At 39.3% G+C, this 27,419-nt stretch overlaps 2 protein-coding genes across 6 annotated transcripts in view; both read left to right on the forward strand.

Moving 5' to 3' along the window:
- LOC117990006 (ubiquitin-associated protein 1) overlaps nucleotides 1–27,419 on the forward strand; it is a 184,491-nt gene that overhangs the window by 8,603 nt on the left and 148,469 nt on the right. The window lies entirely within an intron of this gene.
- The window catches only part of Chsy (Chondroitin sulfate synthase), a 144,375-nt gene continuing 120,307 nt past the window's right edge, over nucleotides 3,352–27,419 (forward strand). For all 5 annotated transcript variants that reach the window (XR_011237771.1, XR_011237769.1, XR_011237770.1 and 2 more), the window contains exon 1: nucleotides 3,352–4,466. Coding sequence is in view for 1 of the 5 variants with exons in the window: in XM_034977434.2 (XP_034833325.1) it covers nucleotides 3,705–4,466 (762 nt within the window). In the remaining 4 variants the exon portion in view is untranslated. The remainder of the gene's footprint in view (nucleotides 4,467–27,419) is intronic.

A 27,419-nucleotide genomic window follows, 5' to 3' on the forward strand; every position in this document is an offset into this window, starting at 1 on the left:
ACCCCTTTCTCAACACCCATTAATCATTGTCGTAGCCATGAGTTGAGGGGGAAGGGGAGGGGGATTAAAAAATTACCTTTTGATTTGTCAGTAAAATACAATCCAATGACAAATAGGAGCTCGAGCGCTGCAGGCGCAATTTTTTTTGTTACTAAAAAAAAGTGATTTTAGTCATGATTGGCCGTCTCTAATATCTAGCCGCCCTAGGCCCGGGCCTACTGGGCCTTAGGGCAAATCCGCCACTGACGGCCCATCCATTCAACCGATTTTGACGAAATTTGGTACAGAGATAGCTTGCATCCCGGGGAAGGACAAAGACTACTTTGGCGGGTAGAGTGCGGGCGTCCCCCCGCCTCATACCCTGATTGCTATCTCGACCTGTCGCGTACTTATACGTTTGAATAACTACACATGTTACATATTATGTAGCTAAATCATGTTAACAACGCTATTCAATTTGTATCAGCGTTTTTAATAATTTGCGTTAAGTACAAAATACCTAAACCAGGTAAGTACTTTTATCTATTACAAAAGAATGCCTACATGTTACATTTATGTAACTGTAGTGTAAGCACTTAAAGTAACAAAAATTTTGTGTTTTTTTGATGACTCTTGTACCTAATTGTGTAATTTATCCGAATTTTGAGTTACAACATTTTTGTGATATCTCTACATGCAAAACTACTCTGTCGGGTTTGCTATCTTTTTTATTTCATTGTAAAATACCTACTTGGCATATTAAACAATATGATTTCTAAGGTGGTTCATTTCGGATTTCAATACAAAAGTTTTCAGTATACAGGCTGTAACCAGAACGCTAGCCAAAAATGTTATAAATGTATTTAAAGCCGTCATAGTCTAGTGGTTAAAACGTCCATCTCCTATTTGGGAGGTCGGGGTTTCTTTTTTATGATAAATCTTCCGATTCGGGGGTATGATTCCGGGCGCGCCTTTAACTTTTCAGAGTTATGCGTTGATAGATCAACCAGTCAGTCAGCCAAATTTTCCTTCTATATATTTAGACTAGAGATGCCCCGGACTTTGTTTGTTCCGAGTGAATTTTATCATCAAAGTCAAAGTCAAATGATTTATTCAATTTTTTTTTAAAAAGAATATTAGCCAAATTGCTGACTAATATTCCCCTTTCCCCTCCAATTAAGCGTAAAGCTTGTGCTAGGAGTAGGTACGACAATAGTGCAACGGGTGGGATTTGAACCGGCGACCTTTCGGTTTTCAGTCCGCTCCTATAACCGTTGAGCTATCGAGGCTATACCGCTTTTAGCTCCAGGGTGATTTATGTACCCGCTTTTAGTTCTAGGGTGATTTACTAGCTTTTAGCTCCAGGGTTATTTAGGCACCCGCTTCTAGTTCTAGGGTGATTTACTAGCTTTTTACAAAATTATTTTCATTGACTTTGTATTCAAATGAGAACGAAACTACGTTTGTTAGGGGACGGATCGCATAACAGAAATAAACCAAATTTCAAATTCACTGTCATAATATCTTTATCATGATGGACCCGCGGCTCAAGTTACAAAAAATGCCGGCTCTAATGAATTCAACCCTTGAGAGCAGTGCACCCGAATGTGGCGCTGTCCTACACTCGACCTAAGGGTGCTATCACATTAGAATAACCAGCGGCATTCCGAACCAGTGGTAAATTAATTGATTCTGTTAATATATTCTGTTCTGCTCCGTTCCGTTACGTTCCATTCCGTTCCGTTCCGTTCCATTACCTACATTCCATTCAGTTCCATTCCGTTCCATTCAATTCCATTCCGTTTCGTTCTGTTCCATTACATTCCATTCCATTCTATTCTATTCTATTCTATTTAATCTGATAGAAATCATCAGATAATTAAATGATGGACCCCAAACTTGTTCTATGTGAGACATAATAACTCTGTTTCATTTCAACTCAGCTACGTCTGAAGAAAGTCAAAATACGCTCTTATCTAGGTATAGATTTCAACCTATTCAGCAGTAATTTTGATTTTGAATTCTTTCTTTCTAAAGTCGCTTTATAATAAAGGTAGATACTATCTAAATTAGGAATGGGTAATGGTGGGAAATATGCTTTTCTCTTGTCAGTAGAACTGATTTCCGAAGCGGTTGTACCTACCTATACTAAGCCTACTAAATGTTCTAGTGGTAAATTATTTGACGATTCAAAAGCACTTCAGCGAAACAAAAGTTTACCTACTTGAATAAAAATATTATATTCTAATCTATTCTAAGGTAATAAAGTGTGGTACAGCACTTATGGGGTTCTCAGGATCCCATCTGTCAAGCAAATGAGGTTCCCGACTTGTCGGCATCAAACACATGTGCGGTCGAGACTGCACTTTGATTTTTTTTACTTTCATAAAACAGATAAACTGCAGAACTAGGGATGAGGTTTTCAAAAATGAACCCTAATGCTTACAGAATTAGAAATATAATTACTTAATTGATGTATTTAGTAAAGTGTAGCTTTCTCAGAGACGAATTTTAATTCCTTGAAACTTGGGAATATTTTTTTAATTACATACATAATTTACTTTTAATATAGTACGTAGTCTATAAATACTCCTAATTTGTCTCAACCTCTCAACATTTATTGTGTTATGGAAAAATATAAGTACCTACTGGGTAGGTACCTATAGCTACTTCAATTTTCAAAAATTCTCTGATCAACCCTTGAAATGGTGAAAGGATCTATACATGAAAGTTACTAGAGTAAGGTAAAAGATCACAAGACAGCTAGTGACGAACCCTGGCAAGGATTGCTTTGGGATCCAGAACTTTTAAGACTGTATAATACCTACATAGTAACTAGGTATAATAGGTGCGTATTAACTAGGTACCAAAATGTCTTGTTTTGAAATCCTGTTAATTTGAGCTTTGAAAATTAAAATCATTAGCTAACCAACGTCATTTTTGTCACATAAGAGCAAAGCAAGGCATTTCATAATTTGTACCTATTTAGATTCGTAAAAGACGTCGGATCATCGGATGAGAGTAATTTCCACGTATGTAAATAGCTGTCCGCTCACGCAAAATGTACAATTATGCTGTGGCTCACGCCACTTATGAGATGCCTTTGACGTCGCCGGCGTAGTTCCTTACAAGCTTCCGCTACCCGGCTCGCTAGGTAGACCATGCTCGTATTACGGAGACCGCATTGTCTATCATATCTTGTCATTGCCCACCGATGAATGGGACAAGTTCATTCGAATATAGCATAGTATAATCAGCCTCGATAAGGAACGATATACGTCAACGTGCGAGTGGAAGCGAGACGCGGAGCTTCGGCCTGCGGGCTCGGACAGCCGGACCGCCGCGCTGGTCGAGTTGTTTTCAGACGGCCCACTTGCATACTGCAGTAGTACGGCGAGCAGCGCACGAGTCAAACGGGTTCTCAGTATCGTCAGTGATCGTCAGCTCGCATCGTAAAATGAACGGCTCGCATTTGGACACGCGTCGCGCCTCGCCGCGCTCGCTTCGCCCGCGTCGCCGATAGCATCTGCAAATTCGATATTTAGATCGTGACACTGAGATACTTGTGATCGATTTCGCGTGACGTGATAATTTGTCGGCAATGTGATCTGACACAATGCCTACGACCGCCCGCTAATGTTATCCTCATCAACAGCCATAAATCTGGAATGCACGTGAGGACGCCGGGAGACAGTGGATGTGTATGTTGAGGTAGTCCTTTTAAGATGCCGCGAAGGAGTAAATGGATGCATCTCGTGGCTGGCATAGTCGCTGGCGTAACGTTCGGTGTGTTCCTGAAATTGTGTTTGAGACCTTCCTCGAGGACTTCCATACAAGCTTGCCCGAATGCTGCAAAATATGTTGCACCTGATCCCATATCGATCGTAGGATTGAGAGCTGATGAAACTCTGTTTAATTCCAACAGGACTTTAGTGTTCGTCGGTGTTATGACAGCAGAACAGTATTTGACGAGTAGAGCGAGAGCCGTTTATGAAACGTGGGCGCAGGACTTGCCGGGAAAGATCGCTTTCTTCAGTTCGGAAGTGTCGCGTGCGCCAGGATTACCCTTGATCCCGCTACGTAACGTCGATGACAGTTACCCTCCTCAGAAGAAGTCCTTTCTGATGTTCCTGTACATGTACGAGCACTATGGCGAGAGATTCGAGTGGTTCATGCGGGCTGACGACGATGTTTATGTTAGGGGTGATAAATTAGGGGAATTTTTACGTTCAGTGGACAGTAGAAAACCTCAATTCATCGGGCAGGCGGGAAGAGGAACGAATAATGAAAAAGACGCTTTAGCTTTGGATTACAATGAAAATTTCTGTATGGGTGGGCCTGGGGTGCTGATATCTCGAGAGACAATGAGGAGGGTTGCCCCTCACGTGAAGTACTGTTTGAAGCACCTCTATACAACACACGAGGACGTCGAGCTCGGTCGATGTGTTGCCAAATTCGCCGGCGTGTCTTGCACCTGGAGTTATGATGTAAGTTTTGTTTTTTACTTTCTACCTTTAATATTTAAAGTTCATTTTCTATTACACTTTTAAAAGACCATTACGCAGGCTCTTTCGCCGGCGTTGTTTTTGTATTGCAAATTTTATTATAATAATTACGAGCTCGGTTGGTTACTAACAAAAAGATTTGAAACGTAATCTAGTTATAATATCGCTTAACCTATATTTAGAAACCTCAAAACGTATGATTAACTTTAATTTGGCATGCCTTGAGGCTCAGTTATTAAGGATGCATCAGGTTTTACAAAGATCTTCGTTTGTAAAATAATATTTATTTATCGGCTTAAGTGAAAGGAGGTGAAAAAGGTTATCGAAGTTCGAACAGGTAAAGACAACTTGGGATCGGGTGCCGCGTGTTTGTTGAGAGCAAACAAACGCATTTGCTTTGGTGAATCCTCAGAATACAGAACAAAGTGAATCGTATTCTAAGGGTGAGTCGTATATTTCTACGAAATGGAGTTTCGGAATGAGAAATCTCTTTTGTAAGGCTCGTAAGTCAACAGATGTGCTTTGCGGTATATGAATACCTATGACTGATTTTCATTTAATATCACTGATCCATAATCCTAATATTAATCCAATTATAAATGTGAAAGTGTGGATGTTTGGATATTTGGATGTTTGTTACTCAATCACGCAAAAACGGCTGAACCGATTTGGATGAAATTTGGAATGGCGATAGATTATATCCTGGATTAACACATCCAGGGTACACAGGTCGGGGGTTCGATCCCGGGCACGCATCTCTAACTTTTCGGAGTTATGTGCGTTTTAATTAATTGAATATCGCTTGCTTTAGCGGTGAATGAAAACATCGTGAGGAAACCTGCATGCCTGAGAGTTCTCCATAATGTTCTCAAAGAGCCTCAGTAGCCTCAGTTTCAGCCTCAATAGCTCAACCGATAAAGGAACCAACCGAATGGTCGACGGTTCAAACCCCGCCAGTTGCACTATTGTCGTACCTACTCCTAGCACAAGCTTGATGCTTAGTTGGAGAGGAAAGGGGAATATTAGTCATTTAACATGGCTAATGTTCTTTTTTTTTTTTAAAAACTAGACAGGTAGACTATGGCCAAAACCCTTCTCGCTCTGAGAGGAGACCCGTGCTTTGTAGTGAGCCGGTGATGGGGTGATCATGATGATGATGATGAATGAGATCCCGGTCGAGATCGAGACAGCATCTCGTCTCGACACCCGCTCACTGCCGGTAACCGGTTCCAGCAGCTCCATTTTGTGCGAGAATTTGAGCTTAATGTTTTTGCAGAGGCGTTGAACTTGAGCTAACGGCATTTGTCTGAAATTTGGTTCAATTGATTGTCGTTTTGGAGATAATAGACGCGCTTTCAGGGTCCAGATCGAGGACGTCACTTTGTTGGCTTAAATTCAATTTAATACAGCGAATAATTTAATCCTCAATAGCTCGACGGTTAAAGGTGCGTACCTACTGAAATTCGAAAGGTCGCCAGTTCAAACCCCACCCGTTGCACTATTGTCGTACCTACTCCTAGCACAAGCTTCACGCTTAATTGGAGAGGAAAGGGGAATGTTAGTCAAGGGCGTCTAATATTCTTTAAAAAAAATTAGTAATGAGGCGACGCCTCCCTCCGCCCCTCCCCATATCATCGGTTTCTACACGGCATCGTACCGAAACGCTAAATCGCTTGGGGACACGGCTTTGTCAATAGGATGATAAACTAGCCACGGCCGTAGCCTACCACCAGACCAGACCAGATACAATTTCGAAATAATAAATTTCCAAATTGCCTCTGCCAGGAATCAAACCTAGGAAATCCCACTTATAAGACAGCGCTCACCACTGCGCCAGGGAACTTGTCAAAAAAAATAGGTTGAGTAAAGTTCTCCATATAATGTTCTCAAGCCTCAAGGGTGTGTGAAGTCTGCTAAGCCGCATTTGGTCAGCGTGGGAGACTATGGCCTAAACCCTTCTCATTCTGACAGGAGATAGGCGATGGGTTGACATGAATCATGATGAGGTAATAGGTATACCATAGGTGATCATCATCATCATCAACCGATAGACGTCCACTGCTGGACATAGGTCTCTTGTAGGGACTTCCACACGCCACGGTCTTGCGCCGCCTGAATCCAGCGGCTCCCTGCGACTCGTCTGATGTCGTTCGTCCACCTAGTGAGGGGTCATCCAACACTGCGTCTTCCGGTGCGAGGTCGCCATTCCAAGGTGCTATAGGTAATATGAATTCGCAAATATTAGCGTGTATGTCTGACCTCCGCTCGCTATCGGTTATTCTTTGCGTCACGAAATTGGGGACGAGATAAGATAATAATCATCACGAAATCTCTGCTCCTTAGTCCTTGGTAGCGTGGCGATAGAGCAACAGGGACGGAGGAACCGTGCGATATTTTTAGGGTTCCGTACTTCAAAAGGAAAAAAGGAACCCTTATAGGATCACTTCGTTGTGTCGTGTTTGTCAAGAAACCTACAGGGTACTTCCCGTTGAGCTAGAATCATGAAATTTGGCAGGTAGGTTGATCTTATAGCTGATATTCGGGGAAAAATTTGAAAACCGTGAATTTGTGGTTATATCACACAAAAAAAATTAAATTGTGGTCATGAACTAATAATTAGTATTTTCAATTTTCAAAGTAAGATAACCATATCAAGTGGGGTATCATATGAAAGGGCTTTACCTGTGCATTCAAAAACAGATTTATATTTTATTTATACATCATAGTTTTTGAATTATCGTGCAAAATGTAGAAAAAATACGACTGTAGTAAGGAACTTTCGGTGCGCGAGCCTGACTCGCACTTGGCCAAGTAGAATTTTAAGTGAAATCAGTTCATAATCATAATCAAACCTTAGCCATGCTTATGAGGAATGATGACGCAAAGCGTTTCGTGCCTGTAGATGGAATGCCGACGATATAAGGATGGAAACTCGCCCGACGTCTTGCGGTAATCAGTTCATTGATAAAATCACACCACAAGAATAACATAATGAAATGTTTGCTCCTATGAGGAAACATTGAAGAACATTGGGTTGAAGAACATAATGAAATGTTTGCTCCTATGAGGGTGACATGCTTAGGTTGTAAACAAACCCTCTACAAAAATCTAGAATAAAAAAAAAAAAAAAACACCACAAGAATAATGTCTATAAACATACTGTAGGTAACTAAGTACCTACCTGAAAAGGTTCCACAACAGCAAAAATGTGGCTAACAAAATTGTAAGAAAACACGTAAATTCCATTCTATGTGTTATCTGTTTTAAAACGTAAGGTCATTGGGTGAGTGATAAATTGATAGGTACCTAATGAATAACTTAGTTTCTTAGGGTTCCGTACCTGTGTACCGCAGAGTGCCAACGGGACCGGTTTTAAAATTTAGTGATGTAGCCATAGGTACCAAAACATTGGGGTGTCAGCCAGGTAACCTTCCAGTGCTGCTGGACCCTTTTGGATAGGTACATCCGAGGGGAAGAGCAGTATTCGGGCCGGTGCAACCCGGTAAAATCTAAATATATAAAACGAAAAGGTGACTGACTGACTGACTGATCTATCAACGCACAGCTCAAACTACTAGACTGATCGGGCTGAAATTTGGCATGCAGATAGATCTATCATGACGTAGGCATCCGCTAAGAAACGATTTTGAAAAATCAACCCCTAAGGGTGTGAAACAGGGGTTTGAAATTTGTGTACTCCACACGGACGAAGTCGCGAGCATAAGCTAGTGGCTAATAATTTAGCTTCGGATATTGTTGGCTATGGCTAATGACTTGGCAGGAGGTTTCTCCGCGTGTCCCTCTGGCTAGTAGTAGTCTTTAGTGGGTATTCCGGTCGCCTCTCGGCCGGCGAGTCCCACATACCTTCCTTCCAGTTGGCTGGCTGGTTGGGTAACTGGGAATGTGTAAACGCATTTCCCAGCAATAAGAAAAAGGTTCCAAAACGTTGCCCGTGTAATAGAATAACTTTGTCTTTTAAATTTCCTTCAATTTTACAATAACAAATCTTGCGGTATTAAACATGGTCGAAGTTATTATAAATTTTAATGGCACCTCAGAATCACATCATGAAAATGGCGCAGGTAAATGAATCATTGAAAATTGTAATATTAAGTTTAAAATATTAGCCATAAAATCCAAAATTGTTTACCACGGACAAGGCTGTCGGATATCACGCCAATTTTAACCAATAACTGGTAGCTATTGATGTTTTTTGCGACCTGTTGTCGTCGTAAGGTTATTTAATACGCGTGAAATAATTGCCGTTCTGCTAGCAGCAACATCTACTCTAATAAATAGGTACATTTTACATATAAGTAGGTAAAGTTATAATTCAGGCTTAGGTGCTTGGTGCTTATTGAGGATTTTTACTTACTCTTGACTTAGTACCGATTTCACCAACGTCGAGTAACGTTCAATCGAGACATAAATTGGGCGTAGTGACAGTTTTTGTACTGAAAACCTGCCGAAATATCAAATTCATTCTCGGATGAGAATTATATTACGTTGATGAAATCGAAATCTTATATGATGTTCTGCCACTGTTCTGCATTATTGATACATTCCATTATTCCTTTCCAGATCATAGTTAGGTAAATACAATCATAACACTTTTGGTAGGTAATCCAAGATCAACTATCTTTTCTCTAACCTTGGATAGTAGTTATTTAGAACAAGCCGAAGTAGGTATTACCTGTAGGTATTTGACGACCTCCCTGGCGCAGTGGTGAGCGCTGTGGTCTTAACAGTGGAAGGTCCCGGGTTCGATTCCTGGCAGGGGTTTGGAATTTTATAATTTCTAAATTTCTGGTCTGGTCTGGTGGGAGGCTTCGGCCGTGGCTAGTTACCACCCTACCGGCAAAGCCGTGCCGCCAAGCGATTTAGCGTTCCGGTACGATGCCGTGTAGAAACCAAAGGGGTATGGGTTTAATAAAAACTGCCTTACCCCTTCCAGGTTAGCCCGCTATCATCTTAGACTGCATCATCACTTACCACCAGGTGAGATTGCAGTCAAGGGCTAACTTGTATCTGAATAAAAAAAAAATACCTATGTTTGTTTGGACTTTGGGCTATTGAATTGTTATGAACAAAGTTTGGGTACAGCACAAAATAATTGTGAATTTTCTGCGGAATATTCTGTACCTATTGTACCTATGTCCATCATCATCATCATCAACCAATGGACGTCCACTGCTGGACATAGGTCTCTTGTAGGGACTTCCACACGCCACGATCTTGCGCCGCCTGGATCCAGCGGCTCCCTGCGACTCGTCTGATGTCGTCCGTCCACCTAGTGGGGGGTCTTCTAACGTTGCGTACCTACCTATGTCCAGTTAGTTGAAAAGACGGATAACCACATTGATAAGTATTCAGAATAGTGGTTTCTCGACACGAATACAAGTTACCTAACCTTATAATTACCAGCTGTTCTCACAATCAAACAGCAGTTTTTTAGGGTTCCGTACCTCAAAAGGAAAAAAGGAACTCTTATAGGATCACTTTATTGTCTGTCTGTATGTCCGTCTTGTCTGTCAAGAAAACCTATAAGGTACTTCCGTTGACCTAGAATCATGAAATTTGGCAGGTAGGTAAGTCTTATAGCGGACATTAGGCGAAAAATCTGAAAACCGTGAATTTGTGGGAAAATCACACAAAAAAAAAAAAATTGTGGTTATGAACTAATAATTAGTATTTTCAATATTTAAAGTAAGATAACTATATCAAGTGTGGTATCATAAGGGCTTCACCTGTGGATTCTAAAACAGATTTATATTTATATTTATGTCTCATAGTTTTTGAATTATCGTGCAAAATGTCGAAAAAATAGGACTATTGTACGGAACCCTCAGTGCGCGAGGCTGACTCGCACCTGGCCGGTTTTTAATTAGATTGACGAGAATGTTTGCTACAATAATTACGATGAATGTATGCGTCGGCGTCGGCTCGCCTTCGGGCGTCGGTCGTCGTGTTTGATGTGCTAAAACGTCTCCTGTGACCGTTGGTCTGTTGCGTCCCACGTGTCTGTAATTACTCAGGGTCATTCATCCTTCTCCCCGGAACTCGACAATGAATAGCATTGCACTGTTAGCTAGCAGCTGAGCAACTGTCGCTACGCGTTGGCTAGCTCGCAAGCCTTTATTTAGGCAACATTTATACCTAGCTGTCGATCTCTTCTAAAATGACGGCAATCTTTCTTTCAGGGATTTTTTTAGGAGCAAATAAACTTTCTAGACTGGGCTATTTATTTTTTCTAAAACATCTTTGCTTGAAAGCTTGTTAGATGTAATGTGCTTAGTAGTTTTTAGTTCGTAGTTAGTAGATTTTAGTTCTTGTCCCTTTGCAAATAGTTAATTTTTTTGAGTCACGTAATGGGAAGAAAAAACATATCAATTCGTAAATTGAGTGGACCCCACTGAATCTAAATATATAAAAGGAAAAGGTGACTGACTGACTGACTGACTGACTGACTGACTGAATGACTGACTGACTGACTGATCTATCAACGCACAGCTCAAACTACTGGACAGATCGGGCTGAAATTTGGCATGCAGATAGCTATTAGGACGTAGGCATCCGCTAAGAAAGGATTTTTGAAAATTCAACCCCTAAGGGGGTGAAATAGGGGTTTGAAATTTATGTAGTCCACGCGGACGACGTCGCGAGCATAAGCTAGTAAAGAATAAATCTTGAGACGCTAATTTCCCCTCATTTATCATTGTGACAAAAAGACCTACAAATTAGAAGCTCAGTCCTTCAACAGGACAAACTCAAAGAACCTTAATTCTTACGTTTGTTTTAAGAGAGTAGACACGTCGATCTTTAAATGGCCAATCACAACTATCAGTTGTAACAGTTCCGGAAACAGTTCATGCCAATTTGCACGATACCCCATTGACAATTCGTGTTATAATTGCGTGGGGAATCGTGGAAGCTAATCACGTTTTCACGGTCACCGAGGACGGAGCGTCACCTACATCCGCAGGGTCACTGGCCTGCAAGAATTAGTTCACGAACATTGATACATTTACATTAAATAATCTAATAACTTTCAAACAATTGCATACAGTTGCGCATGAAACTTTTTGATGTCCCAAAAACCACAGAGCTGACAAACAAAAGTGCTGTTCTTTTACGAAAAACGAAAAACTTTCCCCAACTTTTGATCTACTTAAATCACTTTTTACTTTACTTTTGATTTAAGTAGATCAAAAGTTGACGAAGGTTTAGATAAGTTATATGGGTGAAAATACAAAAGTTGGACCACTTTTTGCCCTATTTTGTTAACATAATTTTTAACCATAATATAAACATTTATAAGAATCTTTTCTTACAAATCATATTATGTAACAAAAATGTATCTTGACTAAACTTAAGAAGTGAGTCTCTCAATTTAAGAAACTAGGAAGCAAGGACCGACAACGGGGATCAAAGGATATCGAATTCAATTTCTCACACAATGTCATCAAGGATAGGTAGGTATAAGTTGTATAGAAAAATCAGAACCTGTCCGAGACTGAAATTATAGTTTCGTACCTACTAACCACTAGTAAAGTAGATGGTATATTTTCTATACAACAAAAAACGCTTTTCTACACACTCTTACGGATTCTTAGTTCTTATGTTATCTCTGACGTCAATAGCAACTCAACATTAGAAAAAAATCTTCAAACTTCAACCTAACATCTTGAAAAATAAGATTTAAAATCACATTAATAGTTGGGTTTAAAAGGGCATATTATAGTCGGTAAAGTTTACATTCCATAAAAGGCGAAGGTTAAAATGGAAGACTCTGGTATAGTACGCGACAGGCCGAGATGGCAATCGAGGTGGGGACGCCCCGCACACCTGCACAGCCCCCGCGCTAAACCAGTGCGGGATCGTGCGGGTGACATACGGGTGTGCGGGTCGTCCCTCCGCCTCATAGCCTGATCACCACCGCCACTCGATGGCCGATCGCCACCTCGACCTGTCGCGTACTATAGGTATAATGTTTGGTAAACCTATTTAGTTTGTGGCTGCAAAGTTAACGGACTGTGAATTCTATTTCAGTTAGTAAACTTAATTCTAGACTAAATTAGTCACAGGTTGATCGCAAATTGGAATGGAATCTTGCAAATTAAGAATACTTAGCTCAAACTGCTGGGCTGGGCAGCATTTTCAAAGCTACGATGGGTCTTTGAAACGTCGATACCGCAAAGCCTTAGTCTACGGTCTTCAATGAGTGTGTCCTACCTGTGATGACGTATGGAGCGGAAACGTGGACACTGACAGTTGGCCTCGTCCACAAACTAAAAGTAGCTCAGCCCGCTAGTAGCGAGCTATGAGGCGTGTTTGTTTGTTTGTTTGTTTGTACCTTTTTTTTTTTTTCTTCGGGGGAGGAAAAAATCCCTACGGACTTCTGCCTGCTGGCAGGGTGTGTTCGACTCGCACGGACTAAAATAACCTCCCCATGTCTACCACGGAATTGCGTAAGCATTACTTCGTGCTGACCTCCTAAATTTCTTACTTCTTCTTTTCTTCTTTTTCCCGCTCTTCTCTTCTTATTATTATAGCCCGCAGCATTTGGCTATATCGTTGCCAGGCGTCCTCGCTCGACAGCATGCGCGCTATAAGGTTGCGGGCATTCACACCCTCCGCGTCTGTCGATCCTAGCGCTTTTGACCTTAGATCGGCACAACCAGGACATTCAAAGATTGTTTGTTTGTACCTACCTAGTAGATACTTTTATAGGTAAGTGTACGAAATTGCAGTCACACAAATTCTTTGAAATGATTTTGCGACAAGGCTATCTTGGCGCGTGGCGAAAATCGGAACTAACGTTGCCGTCAAGTGTCCCCTTTGTTCTTGTTTGAATATTCTAAGCCTTTGTTCTCCAACAGCGCCCCCCTGTCAATGTCATTGAAGTGCAAGGAGAACCTTGTCGCACTGTACCTACCTACCTACCAAGTTAGAAGGCTACCGAAATGTTAATCGGCGGATATGAATCAAGCATCCTTTGTACCAGACCAACGAAATTAACTGATAACTGATAACGAAGATTCTTAGAAATGAATCAAAGCGATGGCCTGTTTGTATACTTACCTTCCCTAATGAAATGACAAACAAGCCGTAATTAAAAACCGGTCAAGTGCGAGAGGGATTCTTATACGAAGGGTTCCGTTGCATCGTATAAGAAATAACACTTTTTAATTTTTTTAAGTTTCATGGCAGCATTTTGAAATTTTACCAAGTATTTGTTACTATTAGCGGCATCAACAGAAATACACATTCTGTGAAAATTTGAACTCTGTACCTATTACGGTTCACGAGATACAGCCCGCTGACAAACAGACGGACGGACGGACAGCGGAGGCTTAGTAATAGCGTCCCGTTGGCAGCCTTCGGGTACAGAACCCTAAAGAATTAAAAAAACAAGACTGCACTGCCACTGCACTGCCATGCTGTGAGATGGCTTAATAAGCTGTGATAGCCTAGTCGTTAGGACGTTCGTCTTCTAATCGGAGGTCGGGGGTTCAATCCCGGGCGCGCATCTCTAACTTGTCGGAGTTATGTACATTTTAAGTAATTGAATATCACTTGATTTAACGGTGAAAGAAAACATCGTGAGGAAACCTGCATGCCTGAGAGTTCATAATGTTCTCAATGGTGTGTGAAGTCTACCAATCCGCACATGGCCAGCGTGGTAGACTATGGCGAAAACCCTTCTCACTCTGAGAGGAGACCCGTGGAGGACTTTGTAGTGAGCCGGCGATGAGTTGATCATGATGATGATGATGATGACTGCCAAGGACGACCTAAAAAGTAAACATTTTCACATTTAAAAATGGCCATACAGCCGCTATATTTAATTTTTTCTAAAAATCTATAAAATTTTTATTATTGTGTTCTTAACATAGCCTTATCAAGTTCCTAACATAGTCTTATTCTTAACTAGCTTATGCTCGCGACTTCGTCCGCATGGACTACACAAATTGCAAACCCCTATTTCATCCCGTTAGGGGTTGAATTTTCAAACATCCTTTTTTAGCGGATGCCTACGTCATGAAAAATTTCAGCCCGATCCGTCCAGTAATTTGAGCTGTGCGTTGATAGATAAGTCAGTCTTTTATTTTTATTCATTATAGGCTTGAATATAATCACACCTAATGGAAAGTGTTGATGTGGCTTAAGAAGAAGAACACGTTTACCTAGAAAATGCCTATTCACTCTTGTTTTAAAGATACCCGGGTTGTTGTAATTGGTAGGTTTGCACAGGACTTAGCGACGGCGGGCGAATGGCGCGAGTAATCGCTCGTCGCACTTGCACACTCGCTTCCCGCTGATCGCCAACTCGTTTAAGTTTCTAGTTCTACTCGTTTTTCGTTCATCGTCGGCGGTCGGACCAGTGCCTTATACCTACATATAGGTATTTAGATTTTAGGTAGACGCGTGCGGCTGCGGGGTTACCTATTTACTGAGTAGGTAATTAATTCTACTTTCAACTGTAAGTTGTAACCTGAGAACCAACCTAATACCGACAAATTCATGTACCTACCTAGTTGACTCATTTACTTTATTTATAGAATCAAGTACCTAGGTGAATTGGAGTTTCAACTCAACGCAATAGTTCATTGTGGTCAATCCAAACAGATTTTCCTACTTACAGGTTCAGTATAATATATATCTACCTAAAAGGGAAAGGTGACTGATTGACTGACTGACTGACTGATTGGTCTCTAGCTATGCATTGTCGGCACCACGTATTGGTGATTATTGAAGGCCCCAAGCGGTTCTTGTCAGGCCCCAAGTGGATCTTGTGTAACGCCCAGTCTGTATTCTGAGCGCCCAGTATTATGAATTTGACATCCGCTAAGAAAGGAAATTTTTAAAAATTCAACCCCTGAGTGGGTGAAATAGGGGCTTGAAACTTGTGTAGTCCACGCGGACGAAGTCGCGAGCATAAGCTAGCTGATAATAAACGTCGTATCTTTCCACATGTCTAACAAGAATATATTGTAGAATATGTAGGTACCTACTTATACTTAAGTACCTACCTAGTACCAACGCATAATTACACTCGTGCGTAAAAACATTATTTAGACGCACAGATTTCCACCACTAATTGGCAGTTATCATAGTTTTATGAGCTCAAGGTTACAAATGTAATAATTCAATAAACTATAACCATTGCTTTGAAGGCGCCATAAACCGATTTATCGCAGCTTATCGGTCAGCAAATGGCTCCGATATTGTTTATTGCAGTTACTGGTCGGTAATTGGGACGCAAATTTGCGCACACATCAATTCCTACAATAGACGAACAATGTCTAGAGTGACCAAATCTCACGTATTAATGAGACTAGTCCCATTAATAATCACACTAATATTTTAAAGGTGAAAGTTTGTATTTGTGAACGTGCGTGTGTGTGTGTGTCTTTGTGGTTCTTTTGGAAACGACGGACGGACGGATTTTTGGAAAAAAACATAGCTTATATCTTGACTTAACACATTTATTCTGGTAAATCAAAGAGTTCCCGCGGGTTAACAAAACCCATATCCACGCAGACGAAGTCGCGGTATCATCTAGTATTAAATAAACTAGGCACCATTTCAGCAGTATTTTTTTATTTGTTTGAAATTTTATGTCAATCTTATATTATAACAATCAATATATAATTTATATAGGGATAGACAATTATATTTAAAAAACTTAAATCTAAATTAAAAGTTAAATAAAACAACATTAAATTAAAACTAAAATAAATTAAATTAAATCTAAAATATCATCGAGACCACCACAGCGAGGCATTGTATCCAAGATGCGGGCAAGCATTGCCCCTTTGGATGGCCAAACTAATTCTTTGACCAAGGTAGCTGCTATTTGAAATTGTTATAAATCTGAGTGAAGGTGTATTGGTCAGCTCTGTTATTTTTACAAAAGGTTTCATCAATACCCGCAGAGGCAATTTAGAATTTTTGACTTCTTAATAACTGTTCCTGCTCTGATATGGCCGTGGTAGTTTGACAGCTACAGTGTGACGATCTTAATTACTTCTGATTAGCTGACACTTGCTCACTATTGGCTACGATATATTGTCGCAATAAGAAGACCATAAATTCAGCCAATCACAACCATTGAGGTTTTAAAAAGGATTGATGTATCATGCAGCTCTTCTGGCATCGACCTTGCATCGGACTTTACCTTTTCGAAATCGACCAGCGGGTTCTACCTGTCAGTTAAACGATATTCACGATATTGTTTCTGCTAGGATGTAGATAATTTCCTAAATTAGTCGAGCTCATGGTGCCCCCAATGTAATGCACACCAGAATCACGCCATATTTGACCGAATTATGCAAATGTCGTAATTTCAACACGGATTGCACGATTGTGCGATAATGTGCGAACGTGTGTGAAAATACATTATCAACTTGTTCTATAGTTAGGCCAATTAATGTCTACCTAGTTGGATTATGTTTTTGTCAGCCGAAACTGGTTGCATTTGCAAACATGCGTTTTAACTTTTAAGTTAACTAGCTTATGCTCGCAACTTCTTTCAAAAATAAACTCGCTCAGCGATATTCTTTCAGCGATGCTCGCTCGCTTGAACACGTGTAATGCGCGCCCAGGTTTCTCAGGACTTAGCGACCGCGGGCGAATGGCGCGAGTAATCGCTCGTCGCATTGCACACTCGCTTATAGCCCCACGACAAAACTATCAAAACTACACACTCGCTTCCCGCTGATCGCCAAACTCGTTTAAGTTTCTAGTTCTACTCGTTTATCGTTCATCGTCGGCGGTCGGAGTCCGCCTTCTAAATCGTTCAACTGTTAAAGCTTCACAGGATTTATACATAACACATTATATCATAAGTTGATTATATTACGGCTTCCTCTTACGTAAGCCAACAGTAACCAGTGGCAGCACAAGGTGCAAACGGCTGTGCAACATCTCATATTTTATCACCATCACACAAATATTTTGTTTGGTATGGTTTCTAGGACAGTGGCTGTATCGTTTCTGTGTGAACAAGCGAGAGTCGCTGCTACTACCTACTTTCTATTTACGGATAGGAGGAAGGACCTTTTATTGGATTACTTATACGGACTTAAGTAGACAGCTATATTTCTTTTTTCTTCTTTCCTACTTATTGAAGAGTATATAAATAACCTTAGCGTTGAGACATTAGTTTTCAAAATTATTAACGTTTCACTGCTCTTGATTGCCTCATTAGGTGACAGAAGGACTGGCTGATTTTTTGCGCAAATCAGCCTGACAGTTCAGTGCGGAAATATAGCCTGTATTCTTGGCACTATTCCACGCATGGATGATTTGTATACTGATTAGATAAGGCTACTATACTACTACTATATAATAGCTTTAAGTTTTGCTGTAACGTCATCCACTGTAAAACTTAATCCGATTGTAAAATCCACTGTAAAATTTAATCCGCTTGCTTCTGTTTCTGATAATTTATTTTTTATCTAAGGGATTTTTCAAAATTTCTTCAAGTAAAATTAATAAAAATTGGTCCTGTTGTCTTGTTAATAATATATAAATAAGATCCAATGCCAAATCAGTTCAATCATATAAACAAGGCTAAGCAAACCGTGAAATGCACTTAATAAACGCACAACTCTCCATTGACACCAATCCAAACGCAGCCGGGTTATTTTGCATCTCAAGTGTTCAAACATTGGCCTTAATAAGACGCCTTAAAGTTAACAAACTGTGCCGATCATTTTTATTTGACACACATTTCTTAAACTTAGACCGATTACGCTCTGCACTTTCCGAGTTCTATCCGTCATCCGTGAGAATACCAGCGATTATCTACGACATATGTCATAACTCATAAGCTACCAAACAATACAAAAAGGAACGTATTTTCACGGACTCGGATCGGATGAGTGCGTAACCACCGTTAGGCATGATGTTTTCATCATATCAGCTTGCCAATTACCCACATATGCTTTCTCTAATGAGCGCCACCACATTCGTTTCTCACATTTCCTCTTTCTCAGCCACTTTCCGCCATTTTATTTATGAATTATCTTGTTGGAGGGTCTACGCTGGTCTTTGTTCTAATGGTGGATCTACATGCTTGCGACAAACAGCAAACAACAAGCACTGGCAAGCGTGTGGACGGGTGTTTGCGTATGCTTGCCAACGCTTGAGAGCGCTTGTAATTCAATCCAATTGGCTGCAAGACAAACCATAGCCAAACACTGTAATAAAAGTTTGCTGCAAGCATCTGCTGGTATCATAAAACTTACCGACTCCAACAGCCATCTCTCCTAACTACAATCATTCCCACTGCCGCGTCGCTTCAATCCTTGGTTTCCATTTGTCTTTAGTGAGTCATCATTTTCTAAGACTTCAAAAAGATCGAACGAATAAAGATTCGTCTTGGGTGATCTTATTTCCTCTTTCTGGAAAGAGATCCCTTCGACCAGTGCCCATTGATGGTGATCACTACTATCTCCAGTTCCCTTCCAATCTAATTTGCCATCAGGTACATCATTCAGGGAGCCGCTGGATTCAGGCGGCGCAAGACCGTGGCGTGTGGAAGTCCCTACAAGAGACCTATGTCCAGCAGTGGACGTCTATTGGTTGATGATGATGACATCAACATTTTCTTGGCTTGATGGAGATGAGATTATGCGAGGTGCAATAGCGAAGAATGTATGTTGTCATTGGTTGATCGCAGTTTTTGTTTTGTTTAATTAAATGGCTTTGTTGAACACATTTCGCTTCGTTGAATTTCTTGTTGTTCTTTTAATAATTAATGGCTTTCAGCACCTGAAAGCCATTAATTAAAAGAACAACAACAAATGGTGCGTGGTGGTGGTGCGGAAATAGGTGCGTACACACAACACACTAACTACGCAGTAATTTCTGCCAATGTCACGTAGGATTATAAAGACGCGTGTTTTCGCGTTTCTTTAATCCAACGTGACACTGAATAGTGAACGTGACTATACATAGAAGAGATCTAGAATTTTAAGATTTTAATTCAATCGTCATTTTTTTAGATTCCGAGTAAATGAGGTACAAACGAAAAGCTAGCTTTAGGAGAGCTGGGTTTTGTAAAATAAATAAGTATCTATTTACGCAACAAATCAATTATTCTGATAGCCCATAATTATATAGGAAATAATTACATAGGAAATTAGAGGTAATATTTGAAGTTCACACATAGATTAGCACTTAGCAGCTACGAAGCTACGAAATATTCTGTCAATATTTATGTCTCCTTCAAATAAATAATTTCAAGGTAATGCATTAGCTACATGACCTGTGACTCGTTTAACTAAAGTTTTGATGTCATCACCGACGTTACCTCATGTTTTGATATTTAGTATAATATGAAGATTGTCTTCTATTGTTTGATATTAACTAAAACAATGGAGCATTAAATTTGGGTGTGTCGCAGAATTTGCCCCGAGAATAGAATTAGTTTGACTAGATTACGAGAAGGTGATATTTATTACTTTCAAAATAAAGCATAATTTCATTTGCACGTAGGTACAATTTGCTAAATATGTAGTTCATTAATTTGATTACAAGATTGTAGCCATTGACCTTTTATTGTACATAAACCACTAGCTTAGGAATGCCCGACAAGCATTTGCAAATTCTGACTCAATTCAAATGCAGGAATTGCGCGCCACTTTATTGTATTTTGAATATGGTACTAGGTACTACGAATTCAAGTGCCAGCACAGCAACTGCACAAAAAGTTTCAACTCAATGTAATGAATGAAAGGTCAATATGCAAACATCATTATCATCAACCGATAGACGTCTACTGCTGGACATAGGTCTCTTGTAGGGACTTCCATACGCCACGGTCTTGCGCTGCCTAAATCCAGTGGCTCCCTGCGACTTGTCTGAAGTCGTCCGTCCACCTAGTGGGGGGTCTTCCAAAACTGCGTCTTCCAGTGCGAGGTCGCCATTCCAGCACCATGGGACCACAACGTCTATCAGTTTTGCGAACTATGTGCCCTGCCCATTGCCACTTCAGCTTCGCAACCCCTAGAGCTATGTCGGTTACTCTAGTTCTCCTACGGATCTCCTCATATCTGATTTGATCACGTAGAGAAACTCCAAGCATAGCTCTCTCCATCGCCCGCTGAGTAACTCTGAGCTTTCTTATGAGGCCCATAGTTAGCGACGTCTCATGTATGCGTACATAATGATATTTAATGTCTTTGATAAAAACATGCTCACGCATAGTTAACGCGAAGATTATAAATATCGGTAGCTACTCACAATGCACATGTTTATGATTCACGACCTCTATAATATAATGTAGGTGATATAAACAACATAGTATTGTAATCGTAAATTTTTTTAATTCTTAGTAAGGTAAAAAAATTGTGTCATTTACTTGATTTTTCCATTTATTTATTTATTTAAATAACTTTACTGTTGACAAAATTACAGAAAGTAAGAATACAGGATACAGTTAAAATTCATCTCTCCATGAGATAGGCATAAAAGTATTTTATTTATGGTTGTTCCGCAGGTTGTGACCAAAACTCGTATTGAAGGAATTTTTATGATTTAAGTATAAGTAGGTACCTACCTATTCAAGAATCAAGATAACTCATAATGTTTGTGGTTCAAAAAATTATTCTTTCTGGTGCCTACCTAGTAACTACCTACTATATTTTCCAAAGTATCTATGTCATTTTGCTATAAAATACATCTCATTATTTGCTTCTGGGTCATCACTTATCAGTCATCCTCCATACTAATACATATTTTGAATGCAAAAGTGGGTCTGTCTGCTAGCTTTTCACGGCCCATATCCCTTGAGAACTCTTTAATTTTCCAGGATCAAAAGTAACATAAATGTCCTTCCTCGGGATGCAAGCTATCTCTGTACCAAAATTTCATCAAAATCGGTTTGACGGATGGGCCGTGAAAAGCTAGCAGACAGACAGACAGACACACTTTCGCATTGATAATATTAGTATGGAAATATGGATTTAGCACAGAGGCATGTACTTTGCGTCCTGGAAGGCATAGGCAGCTTTTTATCCCGAAAAATCAAATAGTTCCTACGGGATTTTTAAAAAACCTAAATCCACACGAATAAAGTCGCATGCATCATTTAGTTACGTATAAGTACACAATTTAAATACGTAGGTAACAATGAAATAAGTATTAATGCAAACAAATAAATTCATGATAATGTAGTTGATATCAGATTTCAGTAGACGTTTACAGTAGGTATACAGACAACTTAACACTTTCAATTTTATGAGTTTAATGTTCCTAGGTTTAATGGAAATTGATAGTATAAGAGGATACTATGAAATGCAGCGGACTTTTAGGCATAATATGAGGTTAATTAATGACTACCTACCTATACCCAGTGGCGTGCACAGGGTTTGAAGCCAGGGTAGGCATTAGTTAGGTGAGAACCTGTTTACTGGCAGGTCATAATGAAAAATATGCATTGCGCTATTACAGCTGGGGTAAGCAGTGCATTTATGCCTCTGTGACCTGCACGCCACTGCCTATACCTATTACAATGTAAAGGATAATTTAAATTTTAAATGATAAGCAAGCTTGGGAATGAGTTGCTTAACGGCTATGTGATAGTTCTAATAAGTTTAATTTTGTAGAGTGGTGATAATAAAAAGAATACTCGGCTGAGTTTGTTGTGGGCTCTTCTCAGACCTGGGAGCGTTTGGAACCCTCGCAGCTTTAGTTTTAAGTTTGCGTTGAAATTATCACCACATTATCTTAAAAATCCATTGGTGGTATTTTAGCTTACGAACTATCCAAAATGCCGACGATTTCGATCTTTCCGATTTTAAGAGCTTTTAAGAACACATGAGAAAGAAAAGCCTACAAACAGGAATTAATTTGAAGATTATATTTTCAAGTGGTCTCTCCTACTATGATGGTCAAAACAAATTCGCCAGCAGATTGGCAGGGGTCGTCGACCGCGGCGCCATTGGCCATTAGAAGATATTGCGTTTATGAGAATTACGCTGACCGGTAATAAGGATCGCGGTCCAGTTATCCGACGACGACGTGTTGCAATATTGCAAACTTTATAAAGTGTAAAAGTGTATTTAAATAAAATAAAAATTCACTTCGCGACTTATTTAATATAATAAATAAATAATAAAAGCTTTATTTAGATTCCTTCCATTAATTCTTAATTATATGACACTACTCTAATAACATTTTGCTTATAATCTAGTTAATTTTCTAATCCTATTTCCGTCGTTATAAGTAGTAGGTATTTATAATATTTTCCTTATAACAAAATCATAATAAACATACTTTTTACTTATTTGTGTAGGTATATATTTAATTTATTATTATTTATTTTATTTTATTATTTATTTTATTTATATGTAAATTTTATTTAATGTATGACGACGTGTTGCAATATTGCAAACTATATAAAGTGTAAAAGTGTATTTAAATTTAAAAAAAATTCACTTCGCGACTTATTTAACTGCTCAAGAAATAACTACAACAAAATTACCTTTTGTTAATCAGGCTTAAACATTAACGGGACGCGTCCAATTAAACTGAGAATTATGGAAATTCTACTAAGTATCAAAAATATTATCGTTTCAACTTTGATGACAAAATCTTTTCTATTTTTATTCATATAGGTAGGTACTCTTGAATACGATCGTAGGCTAGATTTAACTAGTCCCACTTACCACCAGGTGAGATTTCACCTGGTGGTAAGTGACAATAATGCAGTCAGCAGTGTAAGAGGGAAGCTCGGTAACCGGAAAGAGTATGACAGTTGCAATAGTAATCTATGTATTTAATTTACTTTTTAAACCCACACTTCTCAGTTCTATTCTAACTGCGTCTATGCGGCATTGCATACTGGATTCCACCCTCACCACCTGAGTGGCTGGTACACTTTGACCCGTTGTGCCAGATCTTTTTTTCACGCACATGCAAAATGTGGAACCAACTTCCTTCGGCGGTGTGTTGCCATTAGATTTCAATGCAACATGCAGTTATTGCAAGGGGCGGCTCAACAATTTTTTGAAAAGACGACAGCGCATGGGCGATTCCTCTGGTGCTGCAAATGTTCATGAGCGGTGGTAATCACTTAACATCAGGTGACCCACCTGCCAGTGGCGAAGGGTGAAAATCTGATAAAGGGAAGCCGGAAACGTACTTATCTAAAAGAATATCAGCTGTTCGATTTTTGTTTTCAAAACTTAATTTAGAAAAATTACTATCGTTACGTAACAAGAAATCTGTTAAACAACAATCTATGTGAATTAAGGCCATTTCTGATTTTGACTTACCAAACTGAATCAAAATTACCGTGAACTTACACTTATAAGTTATTAATCACATCCCCAATTTATTATATCAAAATAAAACACCACTAACAACTTTAAAAACAAACAAGCATGGCCGCTTCACAAAAACAAATGTATCAATATCAAATAACCCTTCAAAATACAAAATACTCAAAATAGTAGCATGTACCTGTTAAAACAATACTATTAATATAATTTTTAATTTGGAGGTATTATAGGGTAACTCGGATCCAACCGAGTTATTTACGTCAAATTTGTCTGACCTGTCAGAGTTCCAAATTCGTATTCGCTACTGGGCCAGATTAAATTGGTGAGCTCTTTATTAGTCGACCGTAGAGCGAGACAGACCTAGTTCGCTCCTTTCGCTTTCGCTAGGGAAATGAAAGAGATAAATACTAAGCAAAAATCTAACTAGGGAATCCGATATTTTACGGCTTGTACGGTGTAGGACGTAGGTGTATGTTACTTACATTAGCTGTTATGTTTTTAACTTAAATTAGTACTTAATAACAAAAGAAAAATTAGCATTTGTGACGATCGAACCTTTGTATTTACGAACGTATTACGGAATTTAGCTTAAAGGGAAGCCGATAGGAATCGTGTTATATTGACTCTTCGCCGCTGCCACCTGCGTGTTTGCCCGATTTTTTTTTAAAAAAAGAGCGCTAAATGGCTTGGCGGTATTGCTTTGCCTGTAGGACATTAGCCTCCTACCATACATAACTGTACCTACTGTTAACCGCATCTATGATTCTATCTATCGTCTTGCTAAGAGGTGGTAGGAGATCCTAATTTATTTTGACTGCAAAGTCAATTCGAAACCACGCCAACTCATTAGCCATAGATTTTTTGTGCGTCTGCTTGCTAATAGATGAACGACGAAACGAATTTGAACCTACTTACTTAATTTTAAATTAGGATTTCGTTTAAAATGCAATATAAAGATGCGTTATAGAATATAGACGGGTAAAAATCCATTAGTTAATTCTGTGTTTTGATAAATTTTTTATATTTTGTTTTCGGCATATTCCGCCATGGGTATTTTCCTATTTTCCTCTCTCTTTCAAAGTTTCAGCATTCGCCAAATTTCAATTATTTATTCAGTTGATTGTCATCATCATCATCATCATCATCATCATCAACCAATAGACGTCCATGGTGGACATAGGTCTCTTGTAGGGACTTCCACACGTCTTGCGCCGCCTGGATCCAGCGGCTCCCTGCGACTCGTCTGATGTCGTCCGTCCACCTAGTGGGGGGGTCTTCCAACGCTGCGTCTTCCGGTGCGAGGTCGCCATTCCAGCACCTTGGGACCCCAACGTCTATCGGTTGTACGAACTATGTGCCCTGCCCATTGCCACTTCAGCTTCGCAACCCGTTGAGCTATGTCGGTTATTCTAGTTCTCCTCATTTCCTCATTGATCACGTAGAGAAACTCCAAGCATAGCTTTCTCCATCGCCCGCTGAGTGACTCTGAGCTTTCTTATGAGGCCCATAGTTAGCGACCATTGTACGATTTGTACGATTGTACGATTACATTATTCCAACTTCAAAATAGAAAATTATATGAAGTAGTACATACACACTACGTTACACATACCTTCTAATCCTATCACAACAATTTTGAGATAAAAAAATTGTAATACAAAATTTTATCAACATCGAGTGGATTTACTTATCTTTGATTTATTCTAGTTTCATTGACATTGATTTAGATAAAAAAATATCGTGAATTCAGTTTTCAAGTCTTGGCTGATTCTAAAATCTGTGAAACAAGTCGTAATTAAAAAAAACCAGATTGCCTGGCTAAAAAACGAACTAAAAGGTAAAATGTTGATCACCTGATTCCATAATATAGCCTAAAATCAAGCAAAAGCCAATGAGTAGGTAGTTTTATTGAGATGGCAAATCTGAACTTATCTAGCAAAGCTTTCACAAAATAAACAGCCCTGAACAAATTAAGAAGATAAGTTAAGATACATAGTTTACGTAAGACAATAATTGTCGGCGTCTTTTGCAATGCATATCAGTGATATTAGGCATTATGTAAAATAATATGTGAATTTGTAATTTAACATTTACAGAAACATAGTTAACTACATATGCCTTTCTGGTTACAAAAGAATTAGAAAAGTTACTTTTAAGTTCCGACTTGTTAATCGGAAGTGGTCATGTATTTAGATGTAGGTATTTCGTTGATAACGGTATCATGTTTATCATGAAAAATGTTCTGTTATCATAAAACATGATTAACAACAGCTGTATCATAGTAAAAATACTTAAACAATTTACTTGTATCAAACTAATACAAGGTTAATGAAAAGGGTGACATGGGACATCCCTGTGCGAGTACCAACAGTTTGGGCATTACTATATTATATTATATGCGGATTGGTAGACTTCATACACTTTTGAAAACATTATGGAGAACTCTCAGGCATGCAGGTTCCTTCACGATGTTTTCCTTCACCGTTAAAGCAAGTGATATTTAATTACTTAAAACGCACATAACTCCGAAAAGTTAGAGGCGCGTGCGCGGGATCGAACCCCCAACCTCCGATTAGAAGGCGGACGTCCTAGCCACTAGGCTATCACAGCTTTTGATGCAAGGATGCAGTACCTTTCGTAAAAACATGTAAACACATGATTCTTTAAAAATCCCGTTGGATCACCACGATTTAGGAATGCAATCCCTTACAGCATCAGGGCTGACGAGTTAGGACCTCGAGTTCAAAAAGTCTTTACTTGGTAAGTACCAATATCAATTTATAACCTTTCGCGTGTTTCGGTGTGTGTGTGTGTGTTTGTATATTCCTAATACAAGTATAGGTTATAGGTTTTAACGAATAAGCTTTTCAGTAGCTTCATAATTTATGTTACTTAACATGTTCGTCAGTTTATTACTTAGTCCGTATATATAATTAGAATACATAATTTTATTTTAAGTTTATTTTCATCTCTGAGATTACCAAACCGATTTGCGTAGTTTCTTTTTTTAATTGATAGAGAAACTTCGCAACATAGTTCCATGTAAAAAAATTTGATTCCAACTCCTCAATCCTGATGCTGCAGGCGACCTGACCTGATCACCTAAACTGATGGGATTTAGAAACTGTCGGTTTTAAAAACCTAAATCCACGTGGACGAAGTCGCGGGCATCAGCTAGTCTATTAGTATAGATTTGTTTACAATTTACCCAGCGTTTACTCGTACAATCAAACCTATTAATAATTAATCTCTTTGTTTACAATGTATTTCAATTGTGTGCTTTTAGCTCTGAGGCCCCTCCGTAACTTTAACGTAGATTACAATATAATGGTCCGAGGTCCTAGCAATAGTTTATGCGTGACGTGAACAAATCTCTCATTTAGTAGATAGTAGGGGAGCCCAAGATGCTAAATAGGGATTTACTCGAGCGTCGTGGGGACCTATTGGATCGTGAAGATTAGGTGCTAAAAAGAAAAAAGGATATAAATGATGCGCTTTCACTGGTGGGAGAGCGCGTACAAAGAAATACTCGAGCGCTTTAGATATTAATAGTATTTAATGCGCCCCCCTTTTTTTTTATCGCAAAAATATTTATCTGCTGGTTTGCATGGCGGGTGTGGTCGTACGAAGGGGTAGAAGG

The sequence above is a fragment of the Maniola hyperantus genome, chromosome 17 (genome assembly GCF_902806685.2).
Source record: "Maniola hyperantus chromosome 17, iAphHyp1.2, whole genome shotgun sequence".
In the NCBI taxonomy this organism is placed as follows: Eukaryota; Metazoa; Arthropoda; class Insecta; order Lepidoptera; family Nymphalidae; genus Maniola; species Maniola hyperantus.